Raw genomic sequence first — 22,838 nt, forward strand, 5'->3', positions numbered from 1 at the left:
GGCTAGAGTTAAGATGAATGCAAGGGTCCTGGTAGGCTGATTCCGATATTACCATCTTATGTGACAGAAGAGACCGGAGTTAACAGCTGCTATACCAAACGTAATTGCACGCAACCTTGTGTCCAGTTAGTGCACGCTAATATCAGCTGCCAGCTACCGTCTGCCAGCACCATGCTCGTCATTTGTCGCTCACATCATCATCGCCGGAGGACGGCCGCCGACAACTTATTTTTGGTGACGCGGCCTTTAAAACTATCGCTTCAAACTCCGTTACCTGCGTTGTCAGCAAAATATTACGAACATACATTAGGCAGCTGGTAGGGGGTAGCTGACAAGGCCTGATTGTTCACCGGGTTGTGCGACGAAAAGAAACCACATGACGTGGCCATGTTCACAGGCGTTGTCACTTCGGGCTTCTCGATTCATGACGCAAGGTTAGAGGAATCGCACACTTCAGTACTATTGTACTCCAGTCAGACACGCTAACGCATAGGCAGGGTTTGTTTAAATGTGCCTTTATAACTACGGCGTGTAGTCGTTCACACAATGCATTTGCTTACCACTGTATGGTAAGGAGTTTGTGCGAGACAATGAAGGCCTCAAAGTAAATAATTAGTGATTCGGAGAGTAGTACAGTGCATATAGGCGAACGAGAATAAGTGATTCGGAGAGTAGTACAGTGCATATAGGCGAACGAGAATACGCAAAGGGAGACAAAGACAGGAGTCATCAACACTGGCGTCATAGTCTAAGAAAGGCAGACCTTATGTGTGCTCTAGTTGTCACGTGCGGTATTATGTTGGTACAAGCTTCTGGGATTAGAATCCTAAATGTCAAGCTTTGTGTTTATTAGGCCTTCGTTTGTAGTTATACGAAACGCATGAGCCATAGAGCCAATCCGATAAACGTTTTCTTTCGAAATGCGTCATGGCGTCACTGGAACTATATTCCCGCTTGCTGCTGTCCCTCGCTGCTCAGTCGGACGCTGTGTGATTCGAGGTATAATTCATATCGATGAACGGTCTCTGTTTGGCCGACAGTTTATGCCACCCAATAGGAGACATTGTGATCTTTGGGAGTGTACCATTCACAGTACTAATGGATGCTTCACGCTTGGTCCGCTGACGACGAAGGCGCCATGTTCTTTCGCGGTGTAACGATCTGCGCTCCGATTTCCTATTGATAAGGCGAAAGCTATTCTAGGCTTGTGGAACAAAATCTCTTGCGCGAGAGTATTGCGCGAGATTTGTGCACTATATCTGTGCACGACATCTGTCATATTCCGCGAGATTCCGCGAGTTCTTGTCTAGCGTTCCTGGCATCTGCAACGCCAGTTGGATGTGCGCCAAGGAACGCCACGCGACAGGAGCTGTGGTGTACCGTCCAAACTCCCACTTGCTGAATAAAGTGCGACAGGCACTGCGCAGTTACTCATGCAGGCCAATTATAATTATAGGTAGCACTGTAACGAACGCCGGTAAGAGGCAAACGATGAGAGGCAATGGTAAGAGTGGAAAGGCAGCCTTTCTCCATTCTCCTTTTAAGAGACATCAAGATCCGTCTAATGTTTAGGTATTCTAATTATCGGTGCCAATTGGTTCTTCCGGTCATCTCGAATGGCTAAATATTCCAAGAATACTATAGAAAAACCCGTTAACGTCCAAGAAGCTAACCTATTCGCCTCTAAGCGCATGGCAAAGACTAGCGCTTTCTCGGCGAGAAAAGAACAAAGCCAAACGCGAAGTTGCTGAAATTAAATTGATAAAAATGGATGCCCCGCCATGGCGTTGCAATGCTAAGACGGCCCACTAGTTTGCCGGAGTACACCGATTCGATCCCGACCGCCAGCGGCTGCATTTCGATGGAGGCGAAACGAAGTGGCGTACGTGTGCTCTGAGCTGTCAGTGCACGTTAAAGATTCCCAGGTGGTCGTAATTACTCCGGACCTCTCAACTATGGCACCCCTTTTCTCTTTTCGCTTTCACGCCCACCTTCCTCTCTTCCCTTATGGCGCGGGTCAGGTGTCCACAGAACAAGTGTGATAATACTACGCCTTTACTTTCCTGTGAGCCAATTATCATCATCAAAACGAATGACGTCAGTTTATTGCTAGAAAAATAATTTGGATGAGAAAAGTTTTTAAATTAGTTTCAATGGCACAGTTACTTTTTTTTGGTCCTTTGTGGATAACAGTTTCAGCTCCGATGGGCATGAGTTGCTTTCTTTGCAGAGGAAGTTTGGTTTCAGAGCGAAACCTTTCCTGCTCTATAAAAGCCGATAATTCGAGTTTTTTTTTTTTTAGAAGCCTGTCATTCTTGCACTGCCAGAGCGAGTCTTATACCGAGCTGTAAACGATGGGGCCCCTATTATTTTAAGAAAGCTTCAAACATGTATCTTAGTAATGCTGCACAGATGGTACCAGTAACTTTCCAACATATTGAACAACCTTGTTTTATAAGGATTAATTATGTCCTAGAGAGTTTCATTAAAACACAGCGGGTGATCTATGAAGAAATTTTAAATATTAAAAAAAATCTGATATGCTTGCTATCAGTCCTGCTCCTCATCCGGCCTTTGTGGCATTTCGTAGCGGCGGGCATAACATGCATACACAGGGTGGACATGCCCCCTTGCAATGATTTTACACACGTGTCTGTTATCATAAAGGTTTAATTATTTCTTTCTTGAGTGCTCTCACCGCAGAAGTAGTCGTCGAGCTCCCGCAGTAATGGTAGTATCTTTTTGGTATTTAAGAAGCAATATAGTGTAGCCACCAACTGATCTTATATAAATATGCAACAGCCACCGCTGGGAAAATTTCAAAAACAAATAGACCCGCAATGCAACAGGCTAGTACGTTTTGAAAACAGGGGAACAAAAACACCAAACCCTGAAGCTACCCTAAACAATTTTTGAAATGGGCACATCGGATAGCCGCCAGTTATGTTTGATTTGGTTTGTGGGGTTTAACGTCCCAAATCGACTAAGGCTATGAAAGACGCCGTAGTGGAGGACTACGGAAATTTCGACCACCTGGGGTTCTTTAATGTGCACTGACATCACACAGCACACGATGTCAGTGCACGGTAAAGAACCCCAGGTGGTCGAAATTGCAATATTTCTGTTTTACATTATGAAGCGCTAAAGGTTTTGGCAACGAATAAAAATTTATATACTATATGGTCGAGTGTAATATATTTATTTTGATATTTCTGACAACTTTAGGCATAATGATTCTTCCGTGTGTAATACATGACAATGTGGAGCTCCTGGCTTTTGTTTTTGACGGTCTAATACAAACCTTGCTTATCTCAGGCTCAGAAATGTGAAGACCTCATGTCAGATTGAGCATGAACACAACGTAGATCCAGGCAGTGCTGCTCGGCCCTTGTTTCATTACGCACATATTGAGGCTACTGATTTCTTAGAGTGACAGGTGGATGGTAACGTCGGCTAACTTTTTCGCACCCGCTTTTGTTCTTTACATAGAGTTTTCGCTAGGACCACGCACCTAAATTTCAGCAAAGATGCACATCAGGAGGCCATCGGATGCCGAAGACGGCTTGGCAGCAGGCCCCAACCCATTCGCAGACAAGTACATCCGGATAGGTAGGCTTTTTACTAGTAACTGTTTGAAGTTGCTTGTACCGTTGACGTTTAAAAAAATTTGCTTGAACCATGATGATAGAGGTTTTCTTTCCATATCCCAGGTTTCATCAGGAAGGTCTACGCAATTCTGTCCGTGCAGATTCTGATCACGTTTGGCATTATCGCTGCGTTTGTGCTTGTGTAAGTAAACCAATGCATTAAACTGGTTTGTTTGGTCAGAGAGAAATTTCCCGTTGAAGCTTTAAGACAAACGATCTCAAGATTTTAGCCATTTTTCTTTAAAGAATATTAGGAAAAACTTTTCCTTCCAGCTCATCGCTGAACACGAAGTATATATAGGAGAGTGGAAAGTTGGATGAGTTGGTTGACATGCATACTGAAAAGGTTGCGCCTGGACACTGAAGGCTCCGCCTTCTAGAATACGGGTCCGTGAGCCATGGTCTCGCCCGACGTGTGAAAAACCACGTCTTTCTTAACACCGGTTTATTCCGGATCAACAGAAAGGTATTTAGTAAAAAAGAAACAGCATTGGACAAAACTGCGCTGAAAACATGCCGTCGAAGTGCGCGACATTGGACTATGAAGAATAAAACGGAACATGCGTCAGAGCTTTACCGCGGCAACACAAAACACACTGCGGCCCGAAGAGGGCGAGTAATAGGGCCAAAGCGTTGAAGACGGTGCAAAAAGCATTGCCTCTCGCGTGGCAGCACTTACGCTAACTTCTAAGGCATTCTTGTAGGCACCGCTTCCGTCTTCATCTGGCAGGACCCCGCTGCGTTGTCCGTGTACATCCCGCCAGCCTGGGACGCTGCCTGGCCGCCCCTCGTTGTCCGGCCGCACGGCGAAAAAGCCCCAAGCCATGCTGCCTAGGGTGCCTTGAGCGGGCGCGCATCGAGGCACCCTAATGTTGCCGACGCGCTTATCTACCCTCGGTCTCGCGCCGATAGCATGCCACCCCCGCTCCAGGCAGCTCGCTCATGCGTACTCGCGCTTCCCAGGCAAACACCAACACAAACAGGAAAAAGCGCGCACGGTTTGAAACACTAAAAGGGGCTGTGGGGCCCCACAACAACAACGCCTGGCGGAGAAGGCTTACTTCAAGACCTTCTCCGCGGCCACGGCACAGGAGAGCCGGCACGGAGACCCTCCCCCTGGCTGAGCCCCTGCCTCGAGGTCCATGTCGGTGTAAATAGTCTTCTCACTCACTCACTCGCCCCACAACACAATGACGAGAAAAAAAAAAAAAGCGATAGCGCTAGTCTTTATTTTTCCTCTCTTGTCTTTGTGTCCACGCGCAAACTTTCCCGTGCGAAATATACAATTTTTGCGTGCCAGCTTTCTACATCAAATTCCAATTTCGATTCACGTAACTTCTTAGTTTCGAGCTCTTCTTGCGAAGAACCACAGTTAAATACCACTCCCTATTTCGCTGTAACGTATTTCCGTGCATTTACAATAAACTAATGTTTTTTTTTTCTAAAGTCCAGAGTGAAAGTTTAGCTTTTTGTGACCAGGAACAAATGTATTGCTTTGTTTTGCACCTCGAAACTAGGAGCGTGACATTGTTTTCACAAATCGAGCATGCACCCCTATTATAACTGCAAGCGTTTTCGTCAATTTCGTTCTGTTGTTGCATCGAAATATTCTTTTTCATTTCTCGTGTACCTCCTAAACATTTGCAGTCGAATGCGGCAAGCCCAGTGAATGCTGACGAGTCTTTGCCATTCATTGGCTTTGCACATCCCTTAATAAAGTGATAGTCACGTACACTGCTTATAGAGCGACATTCGTTGTAATGTGCACCAGCGGTACAGTACCACATCCCTATAGTACCGCTCGATAGATGGCGCTATTGCCTGCGTGTTTGCCGCATTGTTATTAGCTTTCTTTTCTTCGTAATGCGCGGCAAGCGTCAACAAGTTTCTTAGCGAGTTGTTTATTTCTCGCGTAAAACACCACTTGAAAGAATTGCACTGCAGCTAGCTCTTTGCTGAGATGATTGCATATGCTTATATGGGCATTGACAGCGAGCGAGGAAGACAGACAGACAGACAGACAGACAGACAGACAGACAGACAGACAGACAGACAGACAGACAGACAGACAGACAGACAGACAGACAGACAGACAGACAGACAGACAGACAGACAGACAGACAGACAGACAGACAGACAGACAGACAGACAGACAGACAGACAGACAGACAGACAGACAGACAGACAGACAGACAGACAGACAGACAGACAGACAGACAGACAGACAGACAGACAGACAGACAGACAGACAGACAGACAGACAGACAGACAGACAGACAGACAGACAGACAGACAGACAGACAGACAGACAGACAGACAGACAGACAGACAGACAGACAGACAGACAGACAGACAGACAGACAGACAGACAGACAGACAGACAGACAGACAGACAGACAGACAGACAGACAGACAGACAGACAGACAGACAGACAGACAGACAGACAGACAGACAGACAGACAGACAGACAGACAGACAGACAGACAGACAGACAGACAGACAGACAGACAGACAGACAGACAGACAGACAGACAGACAGACAGACAGACAGACAGACAGACAGACAGACAGACAGACAGACAGACAGACAGACAGACAGACAGACAGACAGACAGACAGACAGACAGACAGACAGACAGACAGACAGACAGACAGACAGACAGACAGACAGACAGACAGACAGACAGACAGACAGACAGACAGACAGACAGACAGACAGACAGACAGACAGACAGACAGACAGACAGACAGACAGACAGACAGACAGACAGACAGACAGACAGACAGACAGACAGACAGACAGACAGACAGACAGACAGACAGACAGACAGACAGACAGACAGACAGACAGACAGACAGACAGACAGACAGACAGACAGACAGACAGACAGACAGACAGACAGACAGACAGACAGACAGACAGACAGACAGACAGACAGACAGACAGACAGACAGACAGACAGACAGACAGACAGACAGACAGACAGACAGACAGACAGACAGACAGACAGACAGACAGACAGACAGACAGACAGACAGACAGACAGACAGACAGACAGACAGACAGACAGACAGACAGACAGACAGACAGACAGACAGACAGACAGACAGACAGACAGACAGACAGACAGACAGACAGACAGACAGACAGACAGACAGACAGACAGACAGACAGACAGACAGACAGACAGACAGACAGACAGACAGACAGACAGACAGACAGACAGACAGACAGACAGACAGACAGACAGACAGACAGACAGACAGACAGACAGACAGACAGACAGACAGACAGACAGACAGACAGACAGACAGACAGACAGACAGACAGACAGACAGACAGACAGACAGACAGACAGACAGACAGACAGACAGACAGACAGACAGACAGACAGACAGACAGACAGACAGACAGACAGACAGACAGACAGACAGACAGACAGACAGACAGACAGACAGACAGACAGACAGACAGACAGACAGACAGACAGACAGACAGACAGACAGACAGACAGACAGACAGACAGACAGACAGACAGACAGACAGACAGACAGACAGACAGACAGACAGACAGACAGACAGACAGACAGACAGACAGACAGACAGACAGACAGACAGACAGACAGACAGACAGACAGACAGACAGACAGACAGACAGACAGACAGACAGACAGACAGACAGACAGACAGACAGACAGACAGACAGACAGACAGACAGACAGACAGACAGACAGACAGACAGACAGACAGACAGACAGACAGACAGACAGACAGACAGACAGACAGACAGACAGACAGACAGACAGACAGACAGACAGACAGACAGACAGACAGACAGACAGACAGACAGACAGACAGACAGACAGACAGACAGACAGACAGACAGACAGACAGACAGACAGACAGACAGACAGACAGACAGACAGACAGACAGACAGACAGACAGACAGACAGACAGACAGACAGACAGACAGACAGACAGACAGACAGACAGACAGACAGACAGACAGACAGACAGACAGACAGACAGACAGACAGACAGACAGACAGACAGACAGACAGACAGACAGACAGACAGACAGACAGACAGACAGACAGACAGACAGACAGACAGACAGACAGACAGACAGACAGACAGACAGACAGACAGACAGACAGACAGACAGACAGACAGACAGACAGACAGACAGACAGACAGACAGACAGACAGACACCTGAAATAGATGAAAACAGTCACCGGCGTGGCTTGATATATAATTATTGGGAGTGGCGCCTTTGAAATTTAATAGTGTCACGAAAAATGACAACAAAATTTTCTGGCAGGAAAGGCTCACAAAGAGATCTGAGTTTCCTTTCTAGCCTCTTTTGCTGATGCAGTATGTGAGCATATGGCCCCTTTAGTGCTAATGCGTACCATTTCTTTCCGCGAGTCACATTTACTTAATTCTTAAGAGTCACTAGAAAAGTGGCTAACTTCCCCACCTTCATTATGCTGCCGAACCGCGCCAAGCAAGTAGCCCCGCCAAGTGAAAGCTTGTGGTTGCATGTAAAAAGCCATGCAGTATGCATTTTCGTGGCATGTTAACCTCAGTCGGTTGGGCGTGGCGCAGTTAGGCCCGTCTAATTCACAGCAGTCTTGGGGTCTGGCGGTGTGGTACTGTTGTCACAGAACTTGATCATGTAAACTTTGAAATCGGAGCGCGCCACAAAAAAAAAATACATATGTTAGAGGCCTTTCACGTAGCGTGCCAAGGCTCAGTCCCAGTAGCCGAGGCATTTAAAATAATGTAGCGTCATTTTTGGCTATAAACATCAAATATGACGCGGAGGTGCAATGTGCATTTTATCGTCAATGTACATAAGGTCGCAATATTATGGCAGAAAAGTATTTACGGGATCTTCCTCATTAACGGACTTAGTTCTTGAGCATATGTGTCACGACACCTCAATGATGTTGCAACTGGAACTGTAAATGTTACAAGAAGCCACTTCGCTTGAAGCATCAGAGGGAAGATGTCTTAGAGATCAGAAGCAGCTTGGTTGCCTGCTCAAACATGGTGCAGCTTGCCTTGCATCTGGACAAAAAAGAACAGATTTCCCTTGACCGACTAGCGCAAATGCAATTATGAGCTACCTGTGGTTAAGGTTGTTTTATTTTTGTTTTTTTCTTTGCACGTTCGCTTAAAGAGTGAGGCTTGTCTTGTTTCACCAGAATTTCAAGCGAAACTAAAATGGTGGACAAACTTGGGGCACTGTTCATCAGGCCTTTCATCAAAATTTCATCTTTCTTTTGTCTTTGCCTCACAGGCCAGAACTCACAAAGTTTGCCAAGACTCACGGACTCATAATGATGGGTTTCGGGTGAGTAATTGAATTTATGCTTATAGCTTGATCTTCAATGAAAAGCTTTGAAAAAGGCGTTGCCAATAGCGGCCTTCAACAAGGTGCAAATGTGGCAGTTTAGAGGGACCAGCTCGGTGTGAGCCGGGCGGGCTCTTTGATGAGGTCGGTTTCAACACCCATCACAGTGGACGTGCAGAGACGAGACAAAGAGGGGACCAGTGCATGTTTCGCGTGCCAGTACGTTGGAATGTCTGTGCTAAGAAACGACTCACTAGCTTGAACAGCTGTATAAGGTGGAATCACACTGCGGAGGAAATTGCAACGTTCCCTCGTGGAGCGGCGTGACAACACTATATTTTTGGTCCCAAACACGCACAATGCGAAGAAACAGTTCCAACCCAGACAGCACAATTCATTGGCCACGTATTGGTACTGCGTTAGTATTTCGGGCTCAACATATGATTATACTATTACCAGCACAGTACAAATATTGGGCAAATGATTTGTGCCGCCTGGGAACATTGTACTACTGAGGCAAAACCAGAAACACATCTAAGGACTGACATCTGCGTCCAAGAAGTGAACGTGCATAATCGTCGCAATGTCCTGTATCCCGATCCTCTTAGCACGATGCGTGTACTAATAGGATCGATACGTCCAGAAGAAAGAAACTCTTAAGAGACTGCAGGAGCTCCGTAGTATCGATAGCATCGTGCGACAACCATTTCTATTTTTCAGCCGCAGTAGTCTCTAGTTTAAAACTATTTTATCTTCTGCCTGCAGTATTTTATTCGCTGTGGTTTTCATAGAGCTTATTATTGCGGTTGCACAGGTCTGTCGACTTGAAGATATAGGTCACTTTAACGTCTAAGCACGCTTACGTTTACGCTGTCTAAGCTTCGGCCCTTCAAACGTACTGGGAGCGTAGGGGCAGCGGTATAATGTTTTACCGAAGGTATAAGGTAGCATATGTTAAAGAATTTCTAAATGGGGTAAGCATGATCGCTTGAAGCGCAGAAAATTCTCTGCGAGTTTGCCGTCTTTCTTCGAAAGAGACAGTCAGAACTGCAATACATTGGCAAAACGCCGTAGCATTGCGAACAGTGCAGAGCTGTAATTCTTACTTCGGCTTGGCGTCAATTATGTAGGTTACCCTGAAACCAAAACCTGGTTATATGCAACAAAATCTCGGTTTGAGGGCCATGCGGTTTTTCCCTAAACTCGTTTCGGAAGCGGTTCGCGGCCGTTGTACATTACTCCAAACGAGTTATATTATCGGTTACGCGATGACTAGTCTGACCCTCGGCGACAAAGTCTCACTTGGCAAAGCAGTCGGAGACCAGGTAGAAGCATTAGCAACATCCGCTGTCAATTTTCTCTGCCGTTTTCACGACGTTTCACCTGCTCTCTCTCGGGGTGAACCTCGTTTTTATTATCAGTTTCTGCTTTTGACCTAGGTCACATTCTAGCAGATTTTCTGACCAAGCACAATATAACTGATTACAAGTATTCGATTACAAGAAATCATATACAACTATACTGCGTGATAAAATATTGTGGACGAATTTTAGTTTCAGGATTGGTTGAACCGAATCAAAAGTGCGAGAACCGTTGCTCTGTAAAAATGATCCTGGTCACCTGTCAGCTTACGGCAGCAGCGACTTTTTCTCAAGAACAGGCAAGCTTGATGGGAGCTTTCGATCATCGAAAGGATTCGCAGATGCCTTATGGCGTGCTTATACGAACGCCAGGTATTCTGTTTCCTTAGGTAATAAAATGGACTTCCGACAAAACTTTTCAGGGAAATGATTTATGAAACGAATCGTTATTTTAGATGTAAAGTAAAAAGCTGTCAAAAGAGCAGGATACTTACATGACTCAATATCTTCGAGTGGCCAAACAACAAACGCATCTGAGTGTTTACTGAATGACATAGACAGCTGGTTCTCCGCTGTAACTGACGCATTCCTCCCCTTTCCAGCGTCGGATCTCTCGTCCTGCTTGTAGTTTTGAGCTGCTGCCAGAACGTCGCCCGGTCGTTCCCGATAAATTTCATTGTCCTCTTCGCTTTCGTAAGTGTTGAAAAAATTAAATTGCACTTAAGTCTGTTTACGTGCTTTATTGCGAGGGCGCTCAGAGACGCCTTTCGTCTTGTGTTGGATTTGGCTGCCTTGTTTCCTGGATTATGCATTGTATTGTTGGCTGTAACTTGATTAGGGCAATGACTAATGTCGCAAGTCATTATGCATTGTTGTTATGGCATCATAGCTAATTAATCATGACTGGATTTGCTATTGGCTTGTGTTGTGGATGCTTGATTGTATTCTTGGCTATTATTAATGTGGCTGATTATTATGCAGTGCCATTAAGCCATTGCTGTTGGTAAGGAGAACAAGCGCTTAGAAGACACACACGGAAGGAAGAAAGACAGGACAGGCGCCTGTTCCGTCTTTTTCTTCCTTCCGTGTGTGTCCTTTGAGTGCTTGTTTCTCTTACCCACAGCTATGCACATCTCGCCCAAGTTTAAGTTACATTAAGTATTATACCGAAACACTAAGACTGGATTTGCTATTTTAGTTTTCTGGTTTGATATTTGGCTATAATAACTTTATGGCAATAAATAATGACTAACCGTTAGCAAAGTATCCAATCAAGAATCCACATAACAAGCCAATAGCAAATCCAGTCATGATGAATTGGCTGTAACGCTTTAACAACAATTCATAATAACGTGCAACATTAGCCATAGCCCCAATCCAAGTTATAGCCAACAGAACAACGCAGAATCCAGACAATAAGCACGTCAAATCCAACACAAAAAATCATGACTAGATTGGATATTTTATTCTACTTTTCTGGCTTGCCCCGCCTCAGTGGTGCAGTGGTTAAGATGCCCGACTACTGCGCCGGAGTACCCGGGCTCGGTTCCGACCGCTGGCGGCTGCGTTCCAGAGGAGAAATGGAGAGGCGTCCGTCTGCTGTGCGATCTTGGTACACGTTAAAGATCCCCAGGTGGTCGAAATTACTCCGCAGGCTTCCAACCACGACTCCTCTTTCTCTCTTTCCGCTTATCTCTCTGCTGTTATGTGTATTGTATTATTTAGCTTCGGACCTAGATTTGGACCAAGAAATAAAAGAATGTAAATTCATATATGAAAAGAAAATGAGCTCTATCACAATTCTTGGTGGCCACTGAACCTCGCTGTAAGGGAAAGGAGGAAGACGGGTTAGAAATGAGAGAGAGTTGCTGGAGTGTAGGGCAGCGGAATCTTTTCGACCCCCTGGGGATCAATTACCGTGCACTGATGTTGCACAGGGGAGAGGAGGGGGTGACTGCTCCTGGCTCTACGGAGTTCTCTTCCTCTTTTTTCTTTCTTCTCTATTTTCTCTTCTGTCTGCACGAGGCAGCGGAGGTGGCTCAGCAACAGAGCCAGTAGCAGTCCAGTGCATTTTCTTTTCCTCCTTCCTATAGTCGCAACAACAACAATGTTGCACAGCCCTAGGTTTCTCCTCCATTCAAACGCAGCTGTCGGCGGTCACGTTCGAACCCAGGTACTGCTGCGCACGCGACGTTATTACAAATACAGTAAATTGTCCTAGGCATTCTGCTGCGCCTAATTGTTAGCAAGGAGCCAGGCAAATAAAAAGAAGCGCTTAAATCAGAGATGTTTTCACTATGTAGAAAAAGAACCCTTCCGAACATGTCCTTTTGTTAACGTTTCATTTAGTCAGGAGTACATAAATCATAATATAGCAATACTACAGTTGGCTGTATAGCTAATTGGTCGAACATGATTAAAAACGCAGCAGAGCAAACGACGGAAAAGAAACACATACAAAGACGAGTAAGATGTTGATTGACTACAAATGACGATCACAAAACACGTGCACGTGTCGGGATGTCCGGGATGTCCTTCACTTGTAGTATCGCATATCAGTCTATTAGCTCCTGCAGTGATCAATGCAAAAATGGTTGGTTGGTTGGTTCATAGGAAGGGAAAGGCGCAGTATCTGTCACACTTGCTCTGTGGACACCTGAACCGCACCGTAAGGGAAGGGATGAAGGGGGGGGGGGGTTGAAGGTGGATAGAGAGAAAGGGGGCCGTAGTGGAGGGCTCCGGAGTAATTTCGACCACCTGGGGATCTTTAACGTGCGCTGACATCGCACAGCACACGGACGCCGCTTCGTTTCGCCTCCATCGAAACGCAGCCGCCGAGGCCGGGATTCGATCCCGGGAACTCCGGCACAGTAGTCGGGCGTCTTACCACTGCACCACCCCGGCGGGGCCAATGCAAAATTACCCATTCCTACTTTTGGTAGCAATTTACCCCTTTTTGTATGTACGATGCCCAGTCTATCCTGGATAGATATAGAATGATAATAGTAATTGGTTCGCAGGAAGGGAAAGGCGCAGTATCTGTCACACTTGCTATGTGAACACCTAAACCGCGCCGTAAGGGAAGGGGAGAAGGTGGGAGTGAAGGTGGAAAGAGAGAAAGGGGAGCCGTAGTGGAGGGCTACGGGGTAATTTCGACCACCTGGTGATCTTTAACGTGCACTGACATCGCACAGCACACGGACGCCACTTCGTTTCGCCTCCATCGAAACGCAGCCGCCGCGGTCGGGTTCGAACCCGGGAACTCCGGACAGTAGTCGGGCGTCTTACCACTGCACCACCACGGCGGGGCAATAGATATAGAATACATGCATGCATTCTGGAGAGAGAAGATGGAGAATATGAAGGCAGAAGTTACGAGATAAACCTGTCAGGCAGATTGAGCGAAGGCAATAGAGGATGAGTATTCCTACAGGAGAATGAAAGTCCAGCTTTCTGGTTGCGTTTAAATTGCTAAGCATTTGAGGGATATTGCAAGATTCGGCATAAATGTAGAGATATGGTTTGGTTTGGTTTGGTTTTGGGGTTTAACGTCCCGAAGCGACTCAGGCTATGAGAGACGCCGTAGTGGAGGACTCCGGAAATTTCGACCACCTGGGGTTCTTTAACGTGCACTGACATCGCACAGCACACGGGCGCCTTGCTTTTCGCCTCCATCGAAAAGCGGCCGCCGAGGCCGGGATTCGATCCCGCGTCCTTGGGAACAGTAGTCGAGCGCCTTAACCACTGCGCCACCCCGGCGGGAAATGTAGAGATATGATTGGTATAGGCTTTGTAGCTAACATGAGTGTTTAGATGTTCCACTGCCCACCCACGGAAGGGTTAATAATATTTCCGTAAGAATCAATTGGTGGTGTTTTGAAAATAGAAAGCCGTGGATTGTTGTTAGCAGCCTATATATCTTTAAACATTATCAAACAAATTTTTTTAGCTGGATGGGCAGAAATGTTCACTTCTGTTGTACTGCGCATAAGAGTAGTTAGAGTCCGTATTGCGAATTCGCGTTGTTTTGCGTATTGTGATTTTGCATGTCTGCTCTTATATGATTGGCGAAAACACCGGAACCGGGAGCCGAACTCACGTCCGGTTCCGGCTTTATTCAGGGAGAAAACGAAGCTTCTGTAAATGATGCAACTCGCAATACGGGCCTATGTATGCATTGCAAAACCAGTGGCTCGTGGGTTTAATATATATAGCTAAGAAAGTACAAGCTTGCCGAGGAAGTATCAGAAGATGTATTTATTGTTCTCTTCAAGTTGTAATATGCGTGGGGAAGCTACGCCCATAAAAGTGTTCCCAAAATTTGTCAAACGTTTCCAGGTATATATCAAATTGGGGACGAAGACAATGAAAATCTTTCACATCTCAAATATATAGTCCAAGGGGAAGTGGGTCCAAGCTATGAGGCACACAAATGCATCCTCATTTTTTTTTCCACACCATGGTCCTATTGTAGGTATGCTCAAGGGCAAGCGGAGTCATACGTGTAATGTACCTCTCTGTGACTGAATGACTATCTATGGGTATGCGTTGTAGATACTGATTTTACCTCCCATATCAGTGCTACCAGTTTCGTATTTGTTGAGAACCAATTTGATTGGTTGGGAACCAATTTTCAGAGAACGGCTTCTCGTAGAATCGTTTTCAGAACCATGCTTTGTATTTTTTTCTTCCTCAGACAATCATGACAGCGGTTTCAATGGCCGGGACCTGCGTGTGAGTATACTCCGCACTCATTCACTTTTCCAACCACAAAAAAGTGCGCATTTCTGCTTCGTTTTAGGTCTATGATAACAGCCCGTTGAAGTTGGTCAATATACATCAAATGGCGCCTGGTAGTGTCAAATATCCTGATCTAATACCTACGTATATTTTATAAGGTCTGTAAAGCAACACTAAAGGTAAATATAAATGCCGCTGCAGAAAAAACTCTCTCAATGGTACAAATTACTGTTAATTAAGCGAATCTCTGATCTCATGCTGCTCTTGCTTCGAATGTCAGTCAGTGATCACGGAGTTCCTAATGCGCCGAGTTTGATTTCCTGGTTCCTGAAAAGATATACTTCATTTCCTGCCACACGAATGCATATTGAGCTTCTCCGTACATCCGCATCTAGCAGCATCAGTTGACCGCCAGTTGCCCGCTTTTCGTAAGAAAGGGAATAGAATAAACCTCGTTGATTTGAGAAACGTAAAGAGGGCCGAATATTTCTTGCCGACTACCATGGCTCTCTTATCCTTCCCGTTGCGAAATCTGGTGCTTAAAACGGTGCGGAATAATTATGGGCTATAAATTCATCTGGACGAGAAGAGGACCCACACCAAAAACTAGGCTTTTGTCTCAGTGCGCTGTGTCATCCGTATACGTTATTTCTTGCTGCATTCCTTGCGAAGCGTATCTCAAACTAGAGTAACAATTAACGCTTCTTCATAAACTCCTTCCTGTGCTACCACAAACCATTGCAAGAATGATATGTAATCAAAGGCATTTATACCAAAACATTGTAAATTTGCGCAACGAATATGGACTCTCAGTGCTGGGTGGTATGTTATGTTATGCTAGCTAGAATCGTTCTTCAATTTTTTTTTGTGGAGTGAAATCTATAGATTTCTGTTCGAATAAGGTTTTTAGTGTTCCCATTGCTCTATTTATATAATGAATCGGTGCGGATTGATTTTTCAAATTGCTCGGAAAGCTTTTAGCGGACCTCTAAGTGTAACCTCTGAAAAGGGGCATAATGGCACCACTCGTCTCCAGGGAAAGGACTCCAGTTTATTTTCTTGCTGATGTTGAATACGCTATCATGTTATCCACAGCTACTTTTGCGATGATATGACACAACATTAGTACAAAATATTTTTAGTCCATCTATATATTTTAGGGCAGGATTAAAAGGTGTCCTATGAACTTTATCAATTTTGAACCTGTTTTAGAGGAGGCCATGTAATGTCAATTCATAGCAGTTTCCGAAACTACGAAAAACGATTGTTTCTGTAGCCCACTTAGAAAATTGCAATGCTAAATTTGTTCGAAAGAGGGCCCTTAGTTCAAAATGTGATAATTTCCAACTCATCATTTCTTCCGACTGAGGCAGGGGGGGAAATAGTATAAGAGCATCAGTAATGGGAGCAGCACTCGCCGTCGTGGTCAGTCGTTCACCTTAGAAAAAAAAAAACAAATGACTGCCGACAAAGCGTGGCTAGGCCATATGTGAATCAGAGGGGCGGCACGTTTCGTTTCACTACAGTTTCGGGTCGCACATACTCCTTAGCACAGAGCCATAATCTAGACTAATATAAGGACCACTCGACAGTGACATAAGCGCCAGCTCTAACCAAGCTGTATTGACAATTTCTTAAAAACATAGCACAAACATAGACGCGGATGACACAGATATAGACTGCAAGTGCTTGTGCCGTCTACATCTATATCGTCTGTGTCTATATTTGCGATATACCAACTAGCCCAAACCAAACACCTATTGTATCGACAAGCCCGCGTGGCCTAGCGTGCACCATCTAGCATCTACAGTTAATTCCGCCGTGATGTCTCGACGTCACACAGACTGCTGAACAATCACTCTCTGTACAGCCGAAAAACGTTCAAATGCTTAAGAGCTTTGCAGCAGTGCCGCTACCTATCATAAAAAGTGGCATGAACCAAATATCTTTACATATGAAGGGGCCGACTACATGGCTAGCAAATTTTATTCTAACAGAAAATGCCGCGCTTGGGATAGCTGATGGATTCACAGTATAAATCTAATCTTCCTACCTAATATGACTGTATCGCACTCTCCTGCGCAGGCATTACAGCCGGGAGGAAATATTGTGGGCAGCAGGGATAACAGCGGTAAGTGGAAAAAGCGTACCTTGTTCGGAGTTCTCTGTTGCACAAGGATATACGGTGCGGCCGTCTGAAAGCTGAACGCGTCGCAATAAACTCATGGAGGTGTTTTTTTTTAGGTGGTCTGGTGTAAATATGCCAAAAGTTCTAAAAGGAACTATATCACTGTGGCGTCCATCCTTTAAAAAAATATTTATCAACGCACTAAACTTATCAGTGCACTATGTCAGTGCATTGTGGTAACATCTTTATCATGTTTTCCGAACTGAGGGTTTTTTTCTCTGGAATAAAGGAGGTGCCCTCATTATGGGGAGTACACAGCACCAATAACAGTTTCTTTCATTACTAATGATTTTTACAGCCGCAACAAACTTTCTAGTAATATTCAGCTAGCGAAGTGATAAACCGTGCGAAGCTGCTCGTTTTAAATGTACCATCCAAGTTATATTTCTAAAGATTATATCGCATCTTAGTGTCCAGCATATGGGAGCTAAAAAAAAAATTAGCTGTGGCTTATCTAAGGTTAAGCCTGGATATCGCGAAGCAAAACGCCACTCATCTAGCCTTGCGCTTTGCAAACCTTCGCTGCTTTTTAGCCAACTCCCAAGCTACTACTTCTGGATCGGTTTCTGCGCCGTGCGACTATTGCTTGTTCTCCTTCCATGGCGAGTGTATGCGCCTGTTCTATTAGCGAGCGCGCCTTATAGACGATTGTACGGAAGGGTGAAGGGTGTTGCCATATTGGGACACTGGGCTGCTTCCGTAGCAAAGGAAAGAGCTGATGACCCCCCCCCCCCCCCCCCCCCTGTTAACAGCCCAGTCAAACCGGTTTCTCCGAGGCCGTTTCTTCGATCGGACGTCATAATCGAAGTGCTCATAAGGCAGCCGACGCAATGCGGCAAAATGCGAGCCCACGGCGAACAATACTAGTCAAATGCGCTGCGGGGCTAGTTAGTTCATGCTCGTAAACTTGTGTAAAGCGCAACAGAGACACCAAAATCAGACAAGAGAGACAGGTTCTGTCTCTCTTGTCTGATTGTTGTGTCTCTGTTGTGCTTTACATAAGTTTACGAACAATACTAGCAACGGCAGGTAAAGGTAGTAAGGGCAGTGCGGCAAAAGGAGCTGAGGATGAAATATACCGACTAAAGAAATTGATACATCTTAAACTACATTTGCAGGTTCTTTTCGGCCACAGAGTATAATGCCTCCGCATTCTCAGAAAGAGGCGGTCCTAAGTGCATCTACCATTTTTTTTCCAGGGAGTCTTTATGATGCTCACAATCTTCGCGATGCAGACAGTCGTAAGCATTGCTTTTTCTTTGTTACTTTCACCTATGCATTTGCAACTTCAATGCTATCTATCACACCAAAGCCTAACAAGGGGCCGCTGTGTAAATGAATATTTTTAGTGGCAGCACATTAGAGTATATGTATTTTTATATGTTTCAGCTTTTATTTCGCATCTGGACCGCAACATTTGCACTTTTTTGTGGCTAACAATACTTTCGCAAAGTGCAAATAGTGCAGTACTTATTGCAGTGCCCATTTCCCTAACGATACTTTCGCAAAGTGTAGATATTGTAGTAATCATTGCAGTGTCCATTTCCCTGCCACTTGAACACTTAGGAGAAGTCCTGCACCTCAAGAGTGATTTCTCTATAGCCATAGTTCGCTAGCCGATCTAACGTTTCGACAAGTACACTTGTCTTCGTCTTGGGGGAAGAAAAGTCCACTTGTTGAAACGTTGACTCGACTTGCGAACTGAGGCTCCCCTTGTTCAGTGCCTCTTCCATACTGTGTAGCCATCTTCTTTCTCTCGTTGTACCCTGGATTTTCTATGGACACAAACGTATGCTTAATGGCAATTTAGCTTCATGTGCAAAACAAAATATCATTACTGTTCATTGATTTCTTTCACGGAAAAATGGGCTCCCATGATAATCGAGGATAGCGCTCGCCTTCTCTTTTCATGTGATGTGTCTTCAAAAGAGAAGTATCAGCCAAGCACATTATGCTGCACAAATTGGCAGCAGAAGTGCATGGTTGAAAGAGGCAAGACACACGCTTAGTCATATTATATATCTGCCCCCTGTAAGATATCTAAACCACTTGATCTAGCATTCGTGCCTATTTGTAAGTGTTTGAAGATGGCCTGTCACCTTACGATGCGGGCGTAAATGTACAGCGAGCGCGTTATTGTGTTATAAGAGACTTTGCACCTTTCCTAAGCAAAATCAAGATTCATCATATGTTCAAGCAAGCTGCAGGGTTCATCACTGCCACTGAGCATGAACATACCATTCATGCACATCAAATCATGCATGTACAATGCATGTACTACGTCCATCAAATTTGATTAGGCAATGCACAAATACTCGCTAAAAGAATACTGAGCTTTGTTCGCGCTCGCCATACCTAAGCCTCTCATGAACAATGTTTCCAAATGTTCCAGAAGAGTCACTAATGTTATTTATTTTCTTTTTTGCAGATAGACTTCACAGCATGCACGGGCATCGCATTCGTGCTCGTGATTCTTCTGATGATCTTCGGAATCTTGGTCGCCATCTTCCCATCGAAGGTAGAGAAATCGGCCGAGGCTTGTAGCATTCTTAAAATGCCAGTTCATTTATACAATGACGTTTTTGAAAGGCTCCTTAGATTATAAATACTCAGCAGTGTTTTCTGTTGCCAGCCGCCACAGTTTCCTCAATTTGTTTCATCTGCGTGCTTTCTCAGTGACATTTAATTTCTTCTCGTCGCCGTGCCACTCGAAAGCAGATGCCAACAATGTTGTCACGAGTTTGAGTTCGGAAGATGCTATTTGAAACCGCTTACCTGACCTTCCTGCGCTCCTAGTAGGCTTTAGTAGTTAATAAAAATTAATCTCTTCCATCTGGTATACACAGTAGACCTAAGGGCGAAACGCATTGAAATATACACCTGGGGCATATGTGGGACGGCTCAACTTGGTATCCGCAACAAAGTGTCCAGCTTTAGAGATCAGTCACCTCTGTCTTGATACCTAGCCTTAGCAAGTGAATGCGCCCTGCTACAGTACACGCCTTTTGCGTGTGATAACACCCGTGACCAGCGCCGGAAACTACAAATTCAAAACGCGCCTTATGACTCCAGCAGGACAACAACCATATTTATGGAAGCAGCGCACAAGTGGCTATCAAAAATGTCGTGGCGATGCCATCCAATCAAGGCGACGACACTAGAATCTTTGTAGCATGTGCTGCCGCCCCCATTTTTATGATCGCCAGGTCCTCAGTTGTGGTCCCGCCGATGGCTTTAGTAATCTATTTTACTTGAAAAGACCACGCTGAACATCTCTCATGATTTTAATAACATTCTTCTCGCTATATAAAGGATTGCTGGCTGACTTGATATTTATTGACACTCTACTCGATGGTTTAGGTGTTAGATCGAAAGCGCTGACATCCAGACGCGGGCGACTTGCTTCAGAGAACGGTGTGCTTATCGATATCAATGAACGAAAAAAGACCAGGTTGTCGAAATTCTTTCTCCTTGGCCCCTCACACAGCTACGCTGTTTGGGCGCCAACAGATTACTGAGAGACATACTCTGCTTTTCGGACCCTGACTTCTTGAAAAAAAAAAAGTTTAAGGCCCTGTTAAGGTGAATAGTAACGAGTGAGAGATATGTCTGCACCTATTTTTCTCAGAATATATCTTCTTCTAATCTTCGAAACCGTTCGTGGAATTAAACTAAGAGAGCAACGTCGACGAATCGGATGTCCTATACAAAGACAGAGAAGTTGCCAGTTATTGATGCGACACTTCCGTCACAGTTAATATGCAGTCGAAGGTAGTGGGAAGGAAAAGCGGATATGTTGTGCCGTCATGACATTGTACTGACAGTTTACTGATTCGTCTAAGGGTCGTGTGACGTCACAAGAGCATACGACATCTTAGTGCTAGCCAACTCCAGCTCTCCTTTGAGATGGGGAGATGAGATGAAAATCGAGCCTTCCAGGACTGTTGGGCCAGCAGCAAGACAAGGCTACTCCCTGGACACTCAGGCGCTTCCGTACAGCGCACCTGAAGCGCTGATTTATATATTTGGATACCGCGCGTTCCATTATATGCTACATAGCCTGAGAGTGTGGCAAAGAATGTATGCGACATAAATGCAGGACAGATTAAAAGATTAGGTATTAAGCGACCAGCTAATCTTTACATACTCGAGTGTTGATCCGCAATAGGAGCAGCATAAGGGATTCATTACGAAATCGTGTCATGCTTAAATGTGTCGCTTATGTGTACCCTCTACCTAAGTTTTCTTGCTCATTTCGCCATTGTGCTCTGTTGTACGGGGCTTATCAACTAGGCGGTTAAAGCTCACGCGTTTGGTAGATATATTAGTATACATGTCGTACATGTACGCATGGAGTTATCTGTACTTATGTTTCAGATGCTGTTCTTTGCGTACAGTTGCATCGGAGCGGCCATTTTCAGCTTTGTGAGTCAAATTTACATCTTCATCCTATTGATTTTAATTTGTGAATCTTACGCCGCAGGGTATATAAGGTGGATGTGTTTATGACCTTCACAATTAATTCAGGAATATAGTACTGGACTCTAGCAGCGGCTGGTTTCATTTATAGTCTGTCGTGAGACGGCACGTAATTCACCTCGATATCCTGCCTATACCGACTAGCTAGAAGCACTCAGTAGGGATGGACATTTCTGTAGATGATGACCAATGGTGAAAGTGTGGCGCCAAGTGACCTTCAGGTATCTAATTATACGGCATGCTGGGTTACACTAAAATATGCATATTTACTCATTAGGCTGTGGCGCCAACTGTCAAAACATAGGCTATTAATTTTGGTGGCGCAGAAGGCAAGCAAGTGACACGATATTTCTAAAGACGAAGTTGGGGAACAAAATAAAGAGTGCACACAGTCGGCGAAATAGTCGTGAACACACATTTCCATTCGTCCCGATGCAGTTCGTCGTCATCGACACGCAGTTGATCGTGGGTGGCTCCAACCGGCAGTTCGGCGTTTCGGCGGAGGACTACATTTTCGGAGCCTTGACGCTGTACCTGGATGTCATCAACCTATTCATCTACATCCTCCAGATTGTTAGACAACTTCAAGGCGACCAGTAGCTGCTACCCACAGCGCCGAGAGAGAAGCGGACAGCAGCAGCAGCCAATTTGGTCGTGCCTTAAATGCCGCTGGGCACGCGTGGCGTGTGTGGCAACATTGTCCCAGCTCAATCGACGAACTTACTCGGCGCCATTATTACGCGATTAGGCTTTGCGAAACCTTAAGAGGGAAATACAAGATTCTAATTTTCGGCTTGGTGATTAGAAGCAATGCCGATTTTGCCGTCATTACTCTTATCCAAACAGCGCGTGTTACAATGCAGTTGCAGTGGATATATCTCGCCCTCATTTCAATTTTCTTCCATACGTCCCCATGCATATTTTAATGAAGCTTCACAATGTGATAAGAGCACCCGGATATGGTGATATCTTAAAGATGGCCGCGACTTTTACCCTGTGTCAAGCGTGCCTTACTAGCGGGCTGTAGGGCATCCGTCTCAATATCAAGGAAATTAAGAGG

At 45.2% G+C, this 22,838-nt stretch overlaps 1 protein-coding gene across 1 annotated transcript; it reads left to right on the forward strand.

Moving 5' to 3' along the window:
- Positions 1–3,527: 3,527 nt before the first annotated feature.
- LOC146178547 (protein lifeguard 1-like) lies at positions 3,528–22,378 on the forward strand. The gene is made up of 10 exons (XM_084579993.1): positions 3,528–3,609; positions 3,711–3,789; positions 8,957–9,010; positions 10,974–11,064; positions 15,068–15,105; positions 17,197–17,246; positions 18,503–18,540; positions 19,728–19,817; positions 21,677–21,724; positions 22,217–22,378. The coding sequence occupies exons 1-10, from the start codon at positions 3,528–3,530 to the stop codon at positions 22,376–22,378; spliced, it is 732 nt and encodes a 243-aa protein (XP_084436119.1).
- Positions 22,379–22,838: the final 460 nt, after the last annotated feature.

This window comes from Amblyomma maculatum, chromosome 9 (assembly GCF_055883805.1).
Source record: "Amblyomma maculatum isolate TAMU_Amacu chromosome 9, ASM5588380v1, whole genome shotgun sequence".
Classification (NCBI taxonomy): Eukaryota; Metazoa; Arthropoda; class Arachnida; order Ixodida; family Ixodidae; genus Amblyomma; species Amblyomma maculatum.